The 19,588-nt window shown below is 31.4% G+C and overlaps 1 protein-coding gene across 1 annotated transcript; it reads left to right on the top strand.

The window, feature by feature from the left end:
• The first annotated feature begins 17,284 nt into the window (after positions 1–17,284).
• Positions 17,285–19,131, top strand: LOC105124199 (transcription factor MYC2-like). Its single transcript, XM_011024107.1, has one exon. It carries the CDS (start codon positions 17,442–17,444, stop codon positions 18,831–18,833), a length of 1,392 nt encoding a protein of 463 aa, XP_011022409.1. The 5' UTR covers positions 17,285–17,441; the 3' UTR covers positions 18,834–19,131.
• The last annotated feature ends 457 nt before the right edge of the window (positions 19,132–19,588 follow it).

Below are 19,588 nucleotides of genomic sequence, written 5' to 3'. Positions count from 1 at the left end.
ATAACTTTATTCTCTTTCTCTGGGAGAAAAAAAGCTCTCAAATCTCTTTTATATATAAAATTTTGAAGTAGTATTTTATTATTAAAATATCATTATCGCATGAAGTTATTATTAAAAAATCAATTTAATATAATAATTTATACTATTAAATAATATATTAAAATATAATTTATATTATTTCTCAATCTCTCAAGTGAAAATTGCTGGGAATTGAATACATAATTTCAATTACCAGTATCATACAAAGAGATAAACCAACCCATTTTGAACCAATAGGGTTCCTTTTCTCATTTATGTACCCTTTCGATTCATCACACAAAGAAAGAAAAGACAGCACTGGCTCCCTTTACAGGACACAGCGAAAGCACATGCATGGTTACTGCACTTTATTGATTCGGATACCTATTTAGGATGCATGAACTTCACCAACGCGTCTTGGTGCCCCTGAAGTGCTTGAATGTATCTGGCTATCAACTCGGAACTGATCAGAGCAACTTAATTACAAACAAATAAATTTTACTAATCTCGTACAAAGTGACAAATAATAACCTGTTGACAAAATGTTAACATGCACTGAGATTTATGCAGTTCACTATTCGTTTGTATAGTATTGCTTTTTCTCCAAAAGGCTTTGAAAACACGAATAAGTTACAAAATCATTGTCAGCATAGTACTGGTAGCCATAGCCATGGTCCATAGGTTGGCATGGAATGTCAAAGAAGTTGACAAGCAGGATAACTAACATGGGTGTAAGGAGATTCAATATTCGCTGTATTTTAGCACGCTTAGCAGCCCACGTTGATCATGTGTGAATCTGTACTTGTCTCTCGAGCACTATCATTTGATCATCCTTATCAATGTTTGACATTAATACAAGGGTCCTCTCCAAAAGAATTAGTGAAACAACCTTTGATAGTAATTTATGCAAAAAAAGCCAAGGCTCGAAGGTGCATGAAAGTTCGAACTTTAAAGTCAGGAGATTCATGGGAAAATAATACCAACACTAATGATGATGATGATGATGATGGAGGAGGAGGAAGAACAAGAAACGATAATTCGAGATGTCCCAATGAAAGTCTTAATTGAATATAGTCCGCTGAGATTTCAGTGAGATTAAACTCTAGCCATCAAACTTTATAAAACTAATAAAAGAGTGCATGACCTCTTATCTCATGGTGAAACACTAATATATTCCACCTTGGTATTAATGATGAAGCAAGAAAATAACCTTTATGTATCAAACTCAAACTATATATTTTTTTTTATCCAATGGTTTGGGTATTTTCAGACTACTTTGTGTACCAACCAAAGTAAGTTTTTTCTTGGATGACTGTAATTAAGGAAACATCAACGTCCTGGTACATGTAGAAGAATTCAACAAATTCTATGAATGCTAACCTTAAGATTTGTATTTACAAAGTCAAGAAATAAAACATATATTTGTCAATCACCAAACTCAAACTATAATTATATTACACAACTGTTAGAGACAATTATTAATTCCAGTCTGTTATTTGGAATTGTAGTCAATATCGTATACAATTAAGCTGTTGTAACAAATAGAAAACCTCTGTTATCTAGACTTCTATCCTATATAATAATACATTATAAATATTCAGCAATAAAGTTTAAGATAAAAACACAATTCTTGTTATGCTGAAACATGGCATCGGAGTCATTGATGTCACCATTAACATTACCAGAATTTATGACTCTATGATTAGTTTTCTATTTCTGTAAATATTGCAATTAATTATAATCGTCAATTTCCTTTCATTTACATATTTTTGAAAGCCTAAAATTAGGCCTCTCGAGAGTTGTATAAAGATACAGAGCATTTACCGAAATTCATGTGAATTCAATATGCATAAATAACCCTTTCTCTTTCTTATCAATATCTTGCATGGTTTGATATTTCATTATTTTGATCTTTATGAAACCCAAAGTCTTAGTTTCTCACTAGTTTTCTATTAACTACATCGCCAAACTCATTCAGACTATAACTAAAAAGGATATATTAGGATGTTCATATTAAGTTGAGACCTAAATTTTATTTTTGAGAATATGCACAAATACTATTGCCAATCAGTAAAAATGTCCCCTATCAATAAATAATAATAGGTTATAAATGTCCTCTCTAGATAAAAATATAAACTTACAATCTCAAGAACAAGTTATTGGAAACAAAATAAAATTCACAAAAGATTCTAGAAATATCCCATCACAAAATCGTGACTACTATTCATAACTAAAAATACTAGTTAGGCGACTACACTGTTTAATTGTAGAGCCTTAAGTGGTAAACACGCCTACAAGATTTTAGCTCATTTGGATAACGGATAACTTCGACCGAATTAATTGAAAAAAACTGGATGGACTCTAAAACATTGTTTCGAGAAGCTGTGGCTTTCCTCTCAACCACTGGCGGAGGCTTGGGGCTGGGCAAAAATTTTTCCAGCTCTCTTTTTGTATAACATAATTAGAAATTTATTTTTTTTAAAATATTTTTTTTTTAATTTTACCCCTCTTAATTCCTTTTTCTTACTCCTCCGCTGCTCTCTCTCTCTCTCTCTCTCTCTCACACACACACACACACACACATATCAATCACTCTGGAACAAGAAATCCTCTCATCTAGTTAGAAAAAGGGCGGGGATTTATTTGGATAGGTTTCCTTCCTCTGTATGTATATTTGGAAGAGAAAAACTAAAATAATAATAATAATAAAAAAAAGATGTTAAAATGCCCAGAAAATGACTAAAAATTAGTTGAGAAAGTTTTAAAATAAAAGAATTGCAATTTGACAATATATCGCTAATTGATGAGAGCCCGATTGATAAAGAAAACTCAATTTGAGAAAGAAAAGTCCAAAATCAGATGTTCTTGGACTCAATTAAATTTTATTGAAGGTTTAATTGAATTTATGGAGGATTCGATTTCAATAAAAATTGATTTTGAGTCAAATTAGGTTTTAATTGTAAGAAATCAAAGTTCTAGGATCAATTTATAATTTTTAAGATTTAATTTAGTCAGATTAGAGGCTTAGTTGCATAAATATTGAAGTTTGATAGCCAACTTAGAAACTTAATTGAAGAAATCTTAAATCAAGACTAAATTATTGAAAAGAAAAATATTTGCGAGGACAAAATGAATACGTAAGATCAAAAGAGGTCAATCTTCAAATAATAGAAGGTTAGAAGTTCATGTACAAATGATAAAAAAAAGGTGGGGATAAATGTGCAATTAACAAGATGATAAAACTATAAATATCATTCTATTTTGTCTCTTGGAGTGACTTGCAAGAGTAATAGAGTTTAGAGAGAGGCTGGAGAGAAGACATATTGATAACAGAACATTCAACAACTATAAATCCATCTTCCACCGTTGATCAGAATAATATTTGGATATGTTGTTCTTTTTCATGTCATGTACATTTTTATTGGAGAATTTTCTATATTAGTCCCCGTTTAAGAGATATCAAGGAAGGAAAATATACTTTTAGAGAGTATTATTTGTTGACTGTTTTCTCCTCCGGCCATCGTTGGATTAGGCTATAATTGGATAAGTTGATCTTCCTGATGCTTTCTAGATTTGGAATGGTGGAGATAAAAAATAAACATTCGGTATAGAAGTTGTGCTTCTCGCACAATAAGTCTGCAAGTTTGAGGTCAGTTCGGTTAAACCTATATTTCTAAGTATTTCACAATTTGATGAAATTGATATTTGGATATGTTATACTTATAATAATGTATTATAACTTGACAGTTTGGATTGTTTGGAATATTGTTTGTTTATTATTTGTGGTTGATTGAAATTGTTGTCAAGGATTGTGTTTAGAAGAATATTGTTCAAAAAGTTTATAAAATCGATAAAAATGTTTTATTTTGATGTTAAGAGGAAAGATTGATATAAATAAGATAAATTGGCTATTATAAAGATATTTTTTGACACTCTTAAATGATATATGATATGGCTAGGGGTTGAGATAAAAGAGAAAAAGTTAAATTGTGGATGTTATGTGTAAATGGAAAGGTTAATGAATCTGAATAGATTCATCTCCTGATATTTGGAGAGACTTTGAGTGGGAGGATGAAAGAATTAGGATCAAGTTTCTACATAGTAATTGTAGTTTTGAATGTTAACTAACTAAAAAAATTAGTCTTGCCTAATATGGAGCTATAGAAAACCAATTATGAGTCACCAACAGAGTTGGGTTTTGACAAACCTTGTAGGGCAGTAGGTAATGTTTATTGATGAGTAATTTTAACTGAGAGGCAGAACTGGTGTTTATTGATGAGTAATTTTAACTGAGAGACAGGGTTGAGTTCTCTTTTCTCAAAGAACTTGTAGCCTCGTGTGTTAGCTTCCCAACAAGACTAATCTCACTTGAAATGGAGTTCTATAGATCTAGATATAGTTAAAAATATGAGGAGAGGTCGGACAGTAACAATTTAATATCAAGACAATAACAATTGAATAGTAACAAGCCAATATTTGTTGATAAATAATTTTGACTATCTTAGAGGCAGAAATGAGTTCTCCTTCCTTTAGAGAAGTTGTAACCCGTACCTTAGCTTTCAAATGAGAATAATCTCATTTGAAATGAAGTTTTATAACTTTATATATAGTTAAAAATCTGAAAAGAAGTTAGACATTAATAATTTAATATTAAGACAGCAATGGTTAGTCCAATGTCTAGACAATAAACAATTTAAATATAAAGAAAGGAATGATAACTATGGTTGGATAAATGATGACAACATTAATGAAAGTAATGAGAAAAATATAAGACATAAAAGAAAGAAATGATTGAAGAAAAGATTTATTAGTTGTTGATATGATTATTATAAAACATATCCTTGAATGAGAAAAATTTATGAGATGAGCCTGTGACTATAAGAGGATACACCGGTATGGTGCAATAACAATAACAGAGGATTACAAGTAGAACTTCTACTGTAGATAGGTGGTTTTCACCTTCCTTTTGAATAACATTGAATAACGAAAATGTTTTATCATGAATGTTACCGTATTGTGTTAATTCAAATATCAAATTGCCACATGCTTAAATGTTGACAAATGATTAGCTTCGACTTATCCAAAGGGATGATCGAGACAAGCAATTGATTAGCTTCAGCTAATAGCATCCAAAAGGATGACCAGGACAAATGAATGACTAGCTTCGACTAATAACATCCGAATGGATGACCGGGACAAAGTTAATGGCATCCAAAGGGATGATCAAAACAAATGAATGATTAGCTTCAGCTAATGGCATCTGAAGGGATGACCGGGATAAACGATTAATTAGCTTTGACTAATGACATTCGAAGAAATGATCGGGATAAACGAATAATTACCATTGGCTAATGGCATCCGAATGGATAACTGGGATGAACAATTGATTAACTTTAGCTAATGACATTCGAATGGATGACTGGGACAAACAAATGATTAGCTTTGGCTAATGGCTTCTGAATGGATGACCGGTATAAATGAATGATTAACTTCGGCTAATGGCATCCGAATGGACGACCGGGACAAACAATTGATTAGCTTTGGTTGATGATATTTGAAGTGGATGGCTTGGGTGAGTGATTGGTTAACCTTGACAAATGATGCCTTAAAAGGATGGCCAAATTTAAGATTAAGGCTGATTGTAAGAATTTGTGCATTTATATAAACTGCAAGTTATTTATACCAAGAACATAAAGGAACTACAAATATCACTCTTCAAACATGAGATAATGTTAATGCTTTATTAAATTGCTAGACTATATATTATTATTATTATTATTAAATAATCGCATTTTTATAAATGTTTTGTACTACAGTAAGGATGTCACACCAACAAGGTGCCTAGAAAACCCAATACACGGGAACCTAGTTTTGCAAAGAATCATGTAGTTGCATTCTAAATGATGATATATTTTGTATGAATAAATATATTGAATGTATAGCTATTATTATATACTTTTAGTTTAAATTTATGATGACTATTTGTAGGATATAATACAAACTCATGTTTATGGATGCATAATTTTAATGTGAACTTAAACATAATATTATGAGTTTATGTAAGATTCACTTTTAAATAAAATGTTGATTGTTGTTGATGTATGGATTGTATCTTGATGATCTAAGAGAACATGTTCAACAATTATCGACACAATATGTGTCAAGTATCTTTAAAAGAAATTATTGTTATTTTAGGCTTGAAAAACTGAGTTGTTACAATTCCTTTAAATACAATACTTGGATTATGAGTTGTTTTGAAAACACTAAGTGGTCCTGAGACCTTTTGGCCCCTAGGTTACAATATAGTTCTTGTACTTGTTATCTAATAACTAACTCAAATTTCTTGTATTGATTATTTGGGTGCCTGCTTTAGATCATATAAACCTTTTTTTTTAGCTAAAAAGTGTAATCCTATCTTCCATTGACCTTAAAACCATATAGTTTCTTTATGTAAATCTCTTCCTGAAGTCACCATGTAGAAAAGGTAGTTTTTATTTCCATTTATTCGATCTCTAAGTCTAGGCTAGCTAGCTGTTAGCCAAGAACGATAAGAATAGAGGACATTTTTATAACTGGAGAGAAAATCTCATAAAAATCAACTCTTTTTTTTTTTTTTAATTAAATCCTTTAAAAGTAAGTCCAGCTTCATATACCATAGTCGTGAAGTGTTTTCATCTTGCTTCACCCAATAAACGCCCTTGTTCTTCAAAGTTATTTTACCTTTAGTCACCTTCACCAGCTTAAAAAAGTGATTATCATGTAATGACGGCATCTCATTTTACATGGCATCAGCTATTATGTTTTATGTTCATCTTAATTTCATGACTTCAGCATAGCATAACACTCGGGCTCTCCCCAGTTAATTAGGCATTAACACATCCTCGTATATAGAAGATTTGGTCGACCTCTTGAGTGGAACATTTAGCGGAAACACTGCTACTAGTCTCATCATTTATCTTATCTTGTAAGGGAGCATCCGCATCATTCAGACCCTATTGGTTATCTTAAACATCATGTTTAATCCATGTTGGAAAATCCGTTAAAGAAACTGGACCCAAGTTAACTAGACTTAAAGTGCACCGAAACAATGCTTTCTCTATCTTTTCAATGTCTTGCATAACTCGATATTCATTGTACACAATGTCTTGGATTCTTACTAGTTTCTTATTAACTAAACATGTAATCTATAGTCAAACTCATTTAAGATCATAATTAAGAAAAATGCATTGTTTGGTAATCATATTAAGCTTAAACCTTTTATTTAATGATATGCACAAATACTTTACTTTTAAAGATAAAGATGTGCACAAATGCTTTACTATCAAAGATATATAAGTGATCGTAGAAAATGTTCTTGCTTGTACAAACTTTATTTGGTGCATCAAACTAAAGAGAAATACATGGTATAAGATTAAACACACATACAATATCACTCAAAGCCTTACCATGATCTTGCTGGCGTTGTAAAATTCCTATTTGGTTTTATGTTTTAAAATTGTTTTTGTCTTGCTGGCGTTGTAAAATTCCTATTTGGGTTTATGTTTTAAAATTGTTTTTGAAAAAAAATAATTTTTTTTATTTTTTTTATTTAAAATTAATATTTTTTTAGTATTTTTAGATATTTTAATATGTTGATATTAAAAGTAATTTTTTAAAAATAAAAAAATATTATTTTAATATATATTTAAATAAAAAACATTTTAAAAATAACTGCAAATATGGTTATTTACTTGATTCCAAACCAATAGCAGCAAATGTGGTTCGCAACAAGTGGGTATATCATATTATATTACTTGCAGATGGCAATAGGGAGAGACGTACAAAGCTAGATTGGTTAAAGGATTTGAATCAACAGCGCGGCATTGATTTTACAGAGACTTTTAGTCTAGCAATCAAGCCTACGACTATACGTACGTTTTTGGTACTTGCCATTTCGAATCAGTGGTATCCAAGGCAATAAGTTTTCTCTAATGCTTTCTTAAATGGAACACTCAATGAAGATGATACAACCCAAGGAGCTTGAGGATCCACACAAAGACCTGACTTGGTATGCGAACTCGAAAAATCTCTTTATGGGTTCAAAAAAGCTCCTAGAGCTTGCTCTGAGAGGTCATCTCATTTTTTAGTGTTCCGTTGGATTTGTTGTTTCCAAAACAGACTTCTCATTATTATTATTTTTTTATTTTTTTAGATTAACTCTGTTTTATTTACCAGGAGAAGGAAGTGAGGATCTATATGCTAATTTATGTTAATGAATTGCTTATTAATGGCAACAATACGTCTATGGTTGCTACTATAATTCAAGCAATCAGCAAGGAGTTTTCTATTGGGGGATTCCTAACATATATCGTGGAAAAAGGTTAGGATTTTGGCTCTCGAACCCTAAGTTTATAATACTTAATTATGGAAAAATAACAAGAAAAAACTATGATATTTTTTGAAAAGTCAGTAATTAATAAAATAACATATTGATTGTTTATACAAAGATAAAAACCGACCTTACAAAAACAATTAAAAAAATACGAAAATTAATTAAAATTTAAAATTAAGGAGCTAGGAAAATAATTAAAATAGCAAAACAATATATCTTCCGGCCTGATTTGAATTAGGCCTAGTTACAACAAACTATACCCCTGTAGAACTGAGTTTGTAAAATCTTATGATCAATTTGAGTTTAATTTATTTATCGAATATAATTTAAATTTATAATCATTTTTTTCAGATTATATATATTTAAAACGTTTAAATTTCTTCACAAGCTTTTTTTTATCTGTCTAGTTCATAAATTTATATGCAACATGTTGCACTTCATCATCCCGTCATTATTTCTCAGCTTTCTTGTTTCTCAAGGACCTAAGTACATAATTCTTCTAAAGGAGTTCTTCTCTCTCAGAAATTTTACTCTCAAAAGTCTTCTGGGAGTGTTAAAATGGTTGATTGTGTCTCATGCGTATTCCCTATCCCCTTTGTGAAAGACCATGCCTTATATTTGAAGGATACTTATGGGCTGCAGGGGGCGGTTTGGCAATATGCAACTCTCACTAGCCCTGCCATTGTTTTATTATTGTGAACAAACAATGTTTTATTAATGTTCACAAAAAAAGCAGTTAAAAGGTTATTGAGATGTATCATATCGAACATAGATTGTCATATGGTCTCCAATTCTCTCCTTGTGACAGTCGGATCAATTATGCTCATTTTAGTAGGCTCTGTCTTTGACTTTTCTCAAACTCATAACCTAGAAAATTTTAACAATTAAAAAATAATATGATAAACATTACTATGGTAAAAATAATGAAGAAAGTGTCCCGGGACAAATATCCTTTTATATCTCATGTATTATAAATATTCAGAAAAAAAAGCCTGTAAATTTAATTCTTCTCATAAGAACAAATAGATTAGCTAACAAACACCTACGTATTCAAATATATAATTAGCATATTAAAACAATAGACAAGGAACTTCGAGAATTCATTACTTTAGCCTTATGGTAATTAACCGATTAAAGTATTCAAAGTTAAGATAGAGAAAGATAGAGATGGGAGAATTAAGGAAAAAAAAATACTTTTACTTTCTACAAAGAACTGAAAAGTACTTTTAATAAAAAAAATAACATCCTTTAACTTATTTAATTTGATTGAAAGAAGTATTTAGAATTAACAAAACATCAAAAGAGTTAGTACTTTCAATACCCAAATAAGTTGAATATAGAATTTTAACAAATTTAAAAATATTTAAACTCAATACATAGCTAAATCCAAATATATTATATTTAGTGTCTTAACAAACTCACATATATTAATTTTAGTATGTAGCTGAACCAAGATATCAAGCTTGAAAATAAAACTATATTCATATTATCTAGGCTTGATACTTTATCAAGCATATGCATGATGATCATCATTTTCTTTTGACCATTCTATTCACAGAACTCTCTAGCAAATTAATTTTGTGTAAAATATGTAGAAATATCATTATCAAAAGGAAAAACCAAAAGGAGAAAGAAAAATTGCAATAATATAACGGAGCAAATCATTTGACCTGTCATATTGTCATTGGAGGTTATTAAGTTTAATTCTTCATTCCTGTTAAAATAACAAAATTATGTCTGGAATGCGAATTTTATTTTTTATTGTCTGATTATCCAATTGAAATTGAATTGTATACACTAAACCATGAGAGAAATAAATGGAGATTTTAATATATAGTTTATATTATTTTTATACACTTTAAAGTAGAAGAATATTATACTTAAAACTTACACAAACTCAACTTTGTATTATTAATTAATTTTTACTTAGAAAAGAAAATAGAATGTTGTGACTATTTAGTTAATAAAACTCTAAAATTATATTAAAAATTCATTACAATTTAATAAATTAAATTATATAAAAAAACATCAAAATATAATTTATATATTTTGTGCGTTTAAACCCCTCGGACTCCAAGCTGTTCGGATGTTTCAATAGCAATTACACTAGCCATGCCTTGCTGAATGTATTTGCTACCAAAAACGAAAAGAACAGGAAAGGACATGTGACAAGAGGCAAACCGTGTACCAATAGTCTTGAGCACATCATTTGACGTGATTAAGGTCATTGAGGCAAACCGTGTAATAACAGGCACGAGGACACCAGAACCATGATGTTCACGACAGGAAGGTATTTTCTTTCTCTTTCACCCTTTTTCCATTTATTTTTCCAGGTGCTTGGTGGGCTAATTCTCCATTGTACGATCATTTTATCTGCTGTATCCAAGAATTAGTTTCTCACAGAAACTAAATGTGTAAAGAGACCTTGGCAGGCTCTTTCATCCCCTGGCTAGGGACAATATCATGTGCGGGATCCACTAACAAGCTGTGCGTGTGTGTGCGAGAGAGAGAGAGAGAAAGCAACTGCATGCCTAAGATTGTCCTGTCCTCAATAAAGAAAAAATAAAAATTTTCCAACTCGAGGGCGTGTTTCATGTGCCATAGTGTGCACACGAAAAATAACCAATATACAACGACAATGGAAACCATATATTTTCCCATTTTTAAGGTCTTCTATTAAAGACAGTGGCATGCGAATTGAAATTAAGAAAAATGGTGATGTATTCGGTGACGCCAAGGAGCTTTACTATCCACGTACGCTATGATAATCGAACCGCTTTAAACTAATCAGTCGACAGATTGAAATTAAGAAAAATGGTGATGTATTAGGTGACGCTGAAGGAGCTCTACTACCCACACCATGCAAGTTAATCGAACCGCTTTGAACTAATAAGTCTTCAATAATAATTAAGACATTGTAATTATGTTATATCATAGCGGTTCGATTAAATTATTTGTCAAGTTGAAAAGCCTCAAGTTAATACTTTCTAAGGAGGGTCAAGTTAATTTTAGCACACGCGGGATGATTTTGATTTTCCTCGGTGCTCGTTCACTTTGGTTTATTTAGTCAACATGGAAAAAAGAGGATGCATTCAGTCATAAATATCCTCGTTAAAACTATATGCATTGGATATTAATTATGCTCGAGACTTGTCTTTGGGGTGGAGATTAATCTTAAACTATATCTACCCTTTTAATAAGTACAAGTAAATTGCCACTTCTACAAGTTACACCTGCTAAGTCTGTTCAAGGTACGCCCGCAATATAGATGTCCGAATTTAAGAATCATCACATTGAATTTTAGCGAAATAAAAATTCTACACGTTGCGAAGTAATGTTGGAGAACTTGTCATTAGTAAAAAATATATCTTAATTGATCAAAGCTAAGCCTATGCATGCTAATTGGTGACTGAACTACTGGGATTGTTTGCCAGGACCAAACTCAGATAGATTTTTATGGTATTTGCATTCAAATATGTTAGTGGGCGAACTATACTAACGAACTCATCACAAGCTCTCAGCCTAGTCCCATATTATTTATGATTGGCTACAGGCAATAATTTGCCTTTTCTATTAAATTTTGTTTCAAGCTAATCACTCTAAAATAAAGTTTTAATATTTGATGTTAATTATCATAATGTTTATAGTTCAACTACAAGAATGTGAAGAATTGACTTTGGAACCAGGAATAACTCAGTAAACCGACCATTCCGACCAAATAAAATTTCAGTACTTAGGAACCAAGATTGACTTGCATTTATATTTCTGAACTCGGTACATCTCCTCAATGGGATTGCTGCGCCCCATTAGTACGAGAATATTAAATTATATATATTTTTAAAAAAAATTGAATTCTAAACCTCTTGAATAATAACTAGATTATTTAATAGCCCTGCGAAATGCTGGGATAAATTTTCCTTGAATTTAAAAAATATTTAAATGTTATTAATATTTTTTAATAAAAAAATTAAATTGTGTAGATATTAATTTTACGAGTTTGAAAATAACCCAAACAATTAGTAAAAATATAATTTGACTAAAAATTTTTTAAAAAGATTTTTTTAATAATAAAATAACAATATATTGAATTGACTTAGATTAACTCGAGTTAACATGTTAAACTTGCGATCTAGGTTATGTGACTATAATAACCCTATATATAAAAAGCAAATCAAAATAAATTATAAAGTCTACTTCTCAATTAACCCAATATTGAAGGATGAAATTGAAAAAAATTAATTAAAAAACATGAAAAAGCGACCTGAGTTAACCTGTCAAATTTGTAACTCAAGCCATAAATCAAGATAACCTCATAGAAAACAAATTAAAACGAAGTATAAATTTCAATTCTCAAAGCTCAATAAGCCGAATGTTAAAAGATGAGGTTAAAAAAGCATAAAAAACAACTTGAATCAATATGTTAAACTCATGACTCGGGTCATGATAGTGAGATAAACTCATAGAAAAAAATAAAAAAATAATATTATTTAATCTATGTTAACTTGCCTATGACTCTAGTTATGAAACTAAGATAACCCCATAAAGAGTAAATTAAAACAATTCATGAGGCTCAATTCCAAATCGACCTTGTCATACGTAATGTTAAATGATAAAATTTGTAAAAATTATAATTAAAAAATGACACAAAAATAAGTAAAGACAACATGGGTTAACTAGTTAAACACCATTCTCGGGTGAGACCGAGATAGTCTAATAAAAAGCCAACCAAAACAAATGATAAAGTCTCTTAATCAAACACAATATTAAATGATAAAATTAAAAAAAAAACTCAATTAAAAAAAAGAGAGTCAATTGGGTTAACTGCGACCCTGATAAAGGATGACAACGACTCAATAAAAATAAATTTAATGTTGAAGGACTTGTAATCCGAATCATAAGACCAAAATAACTTTTAAAAAATCATAAAAACAATCGGATTTAACTGGGGTAAAAGTATCAAAAACTGATTGATCATGAGACCAAAATATCTCCATAAAAAGCAAATTAAAATATATTATAAACCTTAATTCTTAATAGACCCAATATTGAATGATGAAATTAGAAAAAAATTCAATTAAAAAAACAAAAAATTATCCAAGTCAACTTGGATTAATCTGTTAAACACTATGCCCTAGTCATGAGGTCAGAATAACCTAATAGAAAGCAAATAAAACAAATCATGAAATTTAATTTTCAATCAACCCAATATTAAAAGATAAAATTGAGAAGAAAAACTTGGGTCAACCAGGTTAACCCGCCTTCTATGTTATAAGAGTAAGATAACCCAATAAAAAATAAATGTAATATTAAAGAATAAAATTAATAAAATATTAATAAAAAATCAAAGAAAAAAAATATTAGTATAATAAATAGTACGTTTTGAAATGTTACAATGGAACCCTTTATCTTTTAGTTTTTTTTTAATAATTTAATTCAATAATACTAGTCTTACCGCAACTTATTGGCTGACAAGATATGATATATACTAGTGAGGTGGCCTGCGTTACGCCACGAGCTAATTTTCTTTGGCATAAAAAATGTATAAAAAAATTAGAATCCAAGAGTGTTAAGTTAAACCCATGAGCATTGGGTCTGGCTGCACGTCTGATCCAAGAATAATATTTATAATATTAATTGTTGCTACTCAATTTTTGACCTATATTTTTGATAATTTTTTAGAAAAATAAAAAATAGCAAAAAAAAAACAACAAAAAACCTAAAAAATATATTTTTGATATATTTGCATCACTTTTAGCATTTTCAACGTCATTTCAGAAGAATTTAAATTTTCAAAGGTATTTTAAACGCATTCAACTTTTAACATGTTAGTTTTACAATAACTAATTTTTCTTGTTGAGTTGACATTAATATTGATCTCTTTCAAAAATACCAAAAAAAAAGAAAAAAATCAAAATCTACAAAAAAAAAAGAAAAGAAAAGAAAAGAAAAGTTGAGGGACTAGTTTGAAGATATAACAATATTTTGCCTATAAATACTAGTTTACAGTAAAAAGAAGAAGAAGAAGAAGAATTTGGCTCGGGGGGGGGGGGATTTTGAAAGGAAGAAACACAAATAAACCCTAAACTTAACTCATCTATAGGGGGCGACCACCCCTCTTCTCCTAGACCCAAAAAAAAAAACGAGAGCCTCCTTTTCCTTTTTCTAGAGAGGCCAACCACTAGACACTCTCTTCTCCTCCAAACGCAGCAGCTCCCCTCTCTGGTTTTTCCTTATCTTCAAGAATCAACCAGGGTCGCCTCCCTCTCTAGAGACCAAAAACCAAAGAGAGAACCTCCAACCGCTACTCTCACCCCTGGCCATTTCAAAACTTCCCCTTTCCCATTCCAACCTTGATCCCAAATCAACCATCCTCTTCACCCGTTCTCGGTGATCAGCTTTCCTTTGGCCCTTTGTCAAAAGCAAGCCAAAGGCAGTCGTCCCTCAACTTTTGCCCTCTGGTTTCTTCTTTTTCCAGCAGCGACAACCCCAACGTCATCTCACAGACCTCCAACCTAATGGCCAGCAGTAGTGTTTCCTTTTCCATCATCAATGTCTGCTTTCCTTTTGTTTTCCTCAACAGCAATGGCCACAGGCCAGCTAAGACCGCCCCCGCTCTTTCTTTATCTTCTGCAACTGACCATAAGCACCGCCACGACCCTCTGCCTCTTTGTAACGGACTTTGGCTTGCACAGCAACCTCAGCCCTCACCCTAGAGCCATCAGCCTCTAGAAAAAGGAAGAAAGAAAGGAAAACATATCTGAAAAAAGGAAGGAGGGAGAAGCAGATCTTAAAAAGAGAGAGAATTGGAAACTTTGTTTGTGTGTTTTCTAGTTTTGCAAGTCATTGCCGGCGAGAAAGGGAAGAGGGGAGGAGGTCATTGCAGACCCCCCTGTTTGTTTGGACTTTTAGAGGTGGCGCGTTAACCCACACACCGCTAGTGGCGGTGGCTCGTGGAGAAAACTCGCCGCCACTGTTTAGGCAACGTAAAGGCTTCACAACACTGTTCCTATGACTTGGGGCTTCTGATATTGTTCATAATTTTAGTTTTTTTTTGTAAATTTAAATTGTTTAATGTGTTATTTGGATTGTTTTGAACATTGATTATTTTGTAATATTTAGTTATGGGTGTGTGTGAGTATATTACAGTAAAAAAATACTGATACATGTGTGTTTGTATCTTTTTATGTATGTTATTGAATTATAAAATCAAAAAGATAAAAAAAGAATTAAGTGATAAATTTGAATATGGTTAAATATTTTAAGGATAAATAAAATCATGTTGTATTTTTCATGATAATATAGAACATGTTTCTACATATATTCTGAAATCTACATATATTCTGGAATTTAATAACAGATTCATTAAAACTTTAGAATTTGACTAATATTTTAAATCATTTTAAATCACGAAGTAGTTTATCTCGGGTAGGGTGCGTTAGGGATGCTAATACCTTTTCTAGCTACAACCAATCCTTTACCCTCAAATCTCTAACAAGACCAGTACACTCGGGACCAGTACACTCGGGTTTTCTAGTAGCCCTCAATTAAATACTAGGTGATGACTCCCGAGTGACAACTCTCAAGACCCTAAATCAAGCAAATGAAATGAAAAAAATCACCAAGCGACGCCATGTGAGGGACGTATGACATTAATTATAATATCAATAGTAATATTTATAATACAAATAATAATATTAATAATAACATTAAAATTATCTAACTCAAGTTCTTATAGTTTTTTATCCCTTAAAATTAAATTTGTGGTTTTTCTTCGATAGTAATAATATATTTTTTTAAATTTAATAAATGATAACAATAAAAATAACAATAAAAATAATATTAATGATTATAAACTTGGGTCTGACGCCCCAATCAGACCCAAGTTTTTAGGGTCTGGTTCCCCTAATAATAATAAAAATAATAATACTTATAATATTAATAATAATATTAATCTTATCTGATCCAACTTCTTACAGTTTTTAATCCATTCAAATTGAATTTATATTTTTTTAATTGTAATATTTTTTTTTAAAAATTTAATAATAATAACAACAACGGCAACGATGACAACGACAACGACAATGACAACAACAACAACAACAATTTTTAATTTTACCCTTCAAATCAAATTTATGATTTTTTAAATACTAGTAATTTTTTTTTTCAAATTTATTAATAATATTTATAATAATGAAAATAATAATATTAATAATATTAAACATGCCTTACTCAAGTTCTTATAGTTTTTAATTTTACCATTCAAATCAAATATGTGGTTGTTTTTCAATATTAATAATATTTATTATAATAAAAATAATAATATTAAACTTACATGATCCAAGTTTAAGTAGATTTAACTGTAACACCAAACCCAATAGCATTGGATCTATTAAATTAGATTAATCTCTTAAATTTAAAATGTATATTATGAAAGTGTGATAACTTAATAAAAAAAATTTAATATTAATAAATTAAATTTAAAAAATTAATTAAAAAATATACATAATTAAAAGTCATCCGCCGCCTGGATTTACATGGTGTCATACAATGAAAGGCTGATATTTTTTAGTTGCAGATAATATATGTACAAACACTTCTGATAAAAAAATAAAAAAATCAAGTCATGGATCTTCCCTCGTATCGAAGCAAAGTCCTTAAAAGGGGTTAAATCAAAAACAGAAATTAATGGCCCTTAAACGTCACCAGAAATCTCAATCAAAATCATTATACGATTGATGTGACAACATTCAATGAAACCAGAACTTAGTTTATGCCAAATGGGGGGATCATCATATTTGTAAGAAACTATCGTGATAATGTTGACAAACAGTGAAAATTGTGCATGACGAAAGACACTGTTTGAGCGGAAGTCTATTTATAAGCAGAAATCTCTGTACATAACCTCACTTCTCTATCATTTACGATTAATTAATTTTTGGCTTTCTACAATTTGTGCTACCCTCAGTCTCTCACACTCTATCAAACACAGTGAAATAGAGCAGAGAAGCCACAAAAAAACCAAAGAAAGAAGGAAAGAAAAGAAAATTGATCGATGGATGAGATACTGTCCCCCTCTTCCCCCTCTTCACTCATCTCGTTTACTCAAGAAACCTCTTCAACGCTTCAAAAACGCCTCCAATTCTTCCTTTATAGCCGGCCAGAATGGTGGGTTTACTCAATCTTCTGGCAGGCATCAAAGGATGCTAGTGGCCGCCCTGTGTTATCATGGGGTGATGGTCATTTCCGCGGCAATAAAAAGTACGCAAGCAAGGATAGCAACAAGCAAAACCATCCCAAATTCGGGTTCAATATTGAAAGAAAGTCTCTTTTCACTGAGGATACGGACATGGACAGATTGGTTGATGGTGATGTTGCTGAATGGTACTACACAGTGTCGGTAACACGAGTGTTTGCCGTTGGCGATGGAATTCTTGGCAGAGCATTTACCTCTGGTTCTTCAATTTGGTTGACAGGTGATCCTGAACTACAAATTTACGAATGCGAAAGAGTTACAGAAGCTCGGATGCATGGAATTCAGACTTTCGTCTGTGTTTCAACTCCATCTGGGGTTCTTGAATTGGGTTCCCCAGTTTTTATCAGCGAAGATTGGAGCCTAGTGCAACTAGCCAAATCAATTTTCGGTGCAGAAATTAATGCAAATCCGGTTCCAAAGCAGTCCAACCATGAATCTCAACCTCAAATTCCAAACTGTAATGTTTCTAATCTCCTTGATATTGGGTTATTTTCAAGTCCTCAAACGGAGAGAACTTCTTCTCTAGAGAATAAAAAAGAGGTCTTCGGCCAGGGCCGATCATCTTCCGACTCGGGGCGTTCTGATTCAGATGCTGGATTCAGAGAGGATCATATCGAGTTCAAGAAGAGAGGAAGAAAGCCAGGTGGAAAGGAATCACCTCTAAACCATGTAGAAGCAGAAAGGCAGCGAAGAGAGAGGCTTAATCATCGATTCTACGCACTTCGATCTGTGGTTCCAAATGTGTCAAAAATGGACAGAGCTTCTTTGCTTGCAGATGCAGTCACTTATATCAAAGAGCTCAAGAGAAGAGTTAATGAATTGGAAGCAAATCTACAAGTAGTATCCAAGAAATCAAAAATCTCAAGTTGTGCAAACATTTATGACAATCAAAGCACCAGCACAATGGTGAATCACATAAGGCCTCCTCCAAATTATATGTCCAATAATGCAGTGGAAGTTGATGTGAAGATTTTGGGATCGGACGGTCTGATTCGAGTACAGTCCCCAGATATTAATTATCCTGCTGCAAGATTGATGGATACACTGAGAGAGCTAGAATTTCCAATTCATCATTTGAGCGTGACTAGGGTCAAGGAGCTGGTGCTGCAAGATGCTGTAATCAGGATTGATGATGGATTGGTAACTGAAGAGGCGATGAGGGCTGCTATTTTTCAAAGAATGCAGAGATAGGCCAACTACGATGTAAGAGAAACGGTTCAATTTCGTCGTCGAAATCACGCAAGCTCCAAGGTGAAGTTCCTATCGCGAGGAACATAAAATGATATTAGCATATGTACTTGAATTAAGTTGCTTGTTCCTTTGCTTTGTCCCACTAGATCGTGTGATGAGTTTGATTATGTTGTCAGTTTAATTTATTGAAGAAGCAGGCACGTCAATTGCTTGCTTGCTCAATCTTTCTAGTCCTTGTTAGTTTCCTCCCTGGATATGCTTTGGAAGTACTCATCTTATGAATATTACATACTTTCAATCGTTGAATCTTAATATTTGAGCACATGGATACTTCATTAAGTTATATGTTAATATGGCAGAGCTATGATCAGTAGTGTAGTGTTCAATGATTGTGCATCATCTTATAAGAACTTGAAAGGGCTAGGTCGATTAACCTGATCAGTTCTTCTCTTTTGGGCGTTAATTTATGATGTTTTGATTCATCATAGGTAACTGCTAGCTAGTGATTTTCCTATATTGTATCTTTCTTAATTTCATTATTGAGGGATATTCTTCTACTGAGCCTTTATTTAGCGAAGTTTTTATTTTCACCTAATCAATGTATGACAAACAGATACGGTAATCAATGTTTTATTTTTCACCTACAAATATTCTTTCTCATCAATAATAATAATAATAATAATAATAATAAAGTGTAACAATAATAACAATAATAATAATAATAATAATAATAATAATAAAGTGTAACAAGAAAG

This window comes from Populus euphratica, unplaced genomic scaffold (genome assembly GCF_000495115.2).
Source record: "Populus euphratica unplaced genomic scaffold, PopEup_1.0 scaffold4.1, whole genome shotgun sequence".
Taxonomy (NCBI): Eukaryota; Viridiplantae; Streptophyta; class Magnoliopsida; order Malpighiales; family Salicaceae; genus Populus; species Populus euphratica.
The sequence above is the reverse complement of the archived record's forward strand: the minus strand, read 5'-3'. Positions and strand labels throughout refer to the sequence as shown.

Coding starts and splice junctions, on each gene's coding strand:
- LOC105124199 (XM_011024107.1), top strand. CDS start 17,442: ATGGATGAGATACTGTCCCCCTCTTCCCCCTCTTCACTCATCTCGTTT.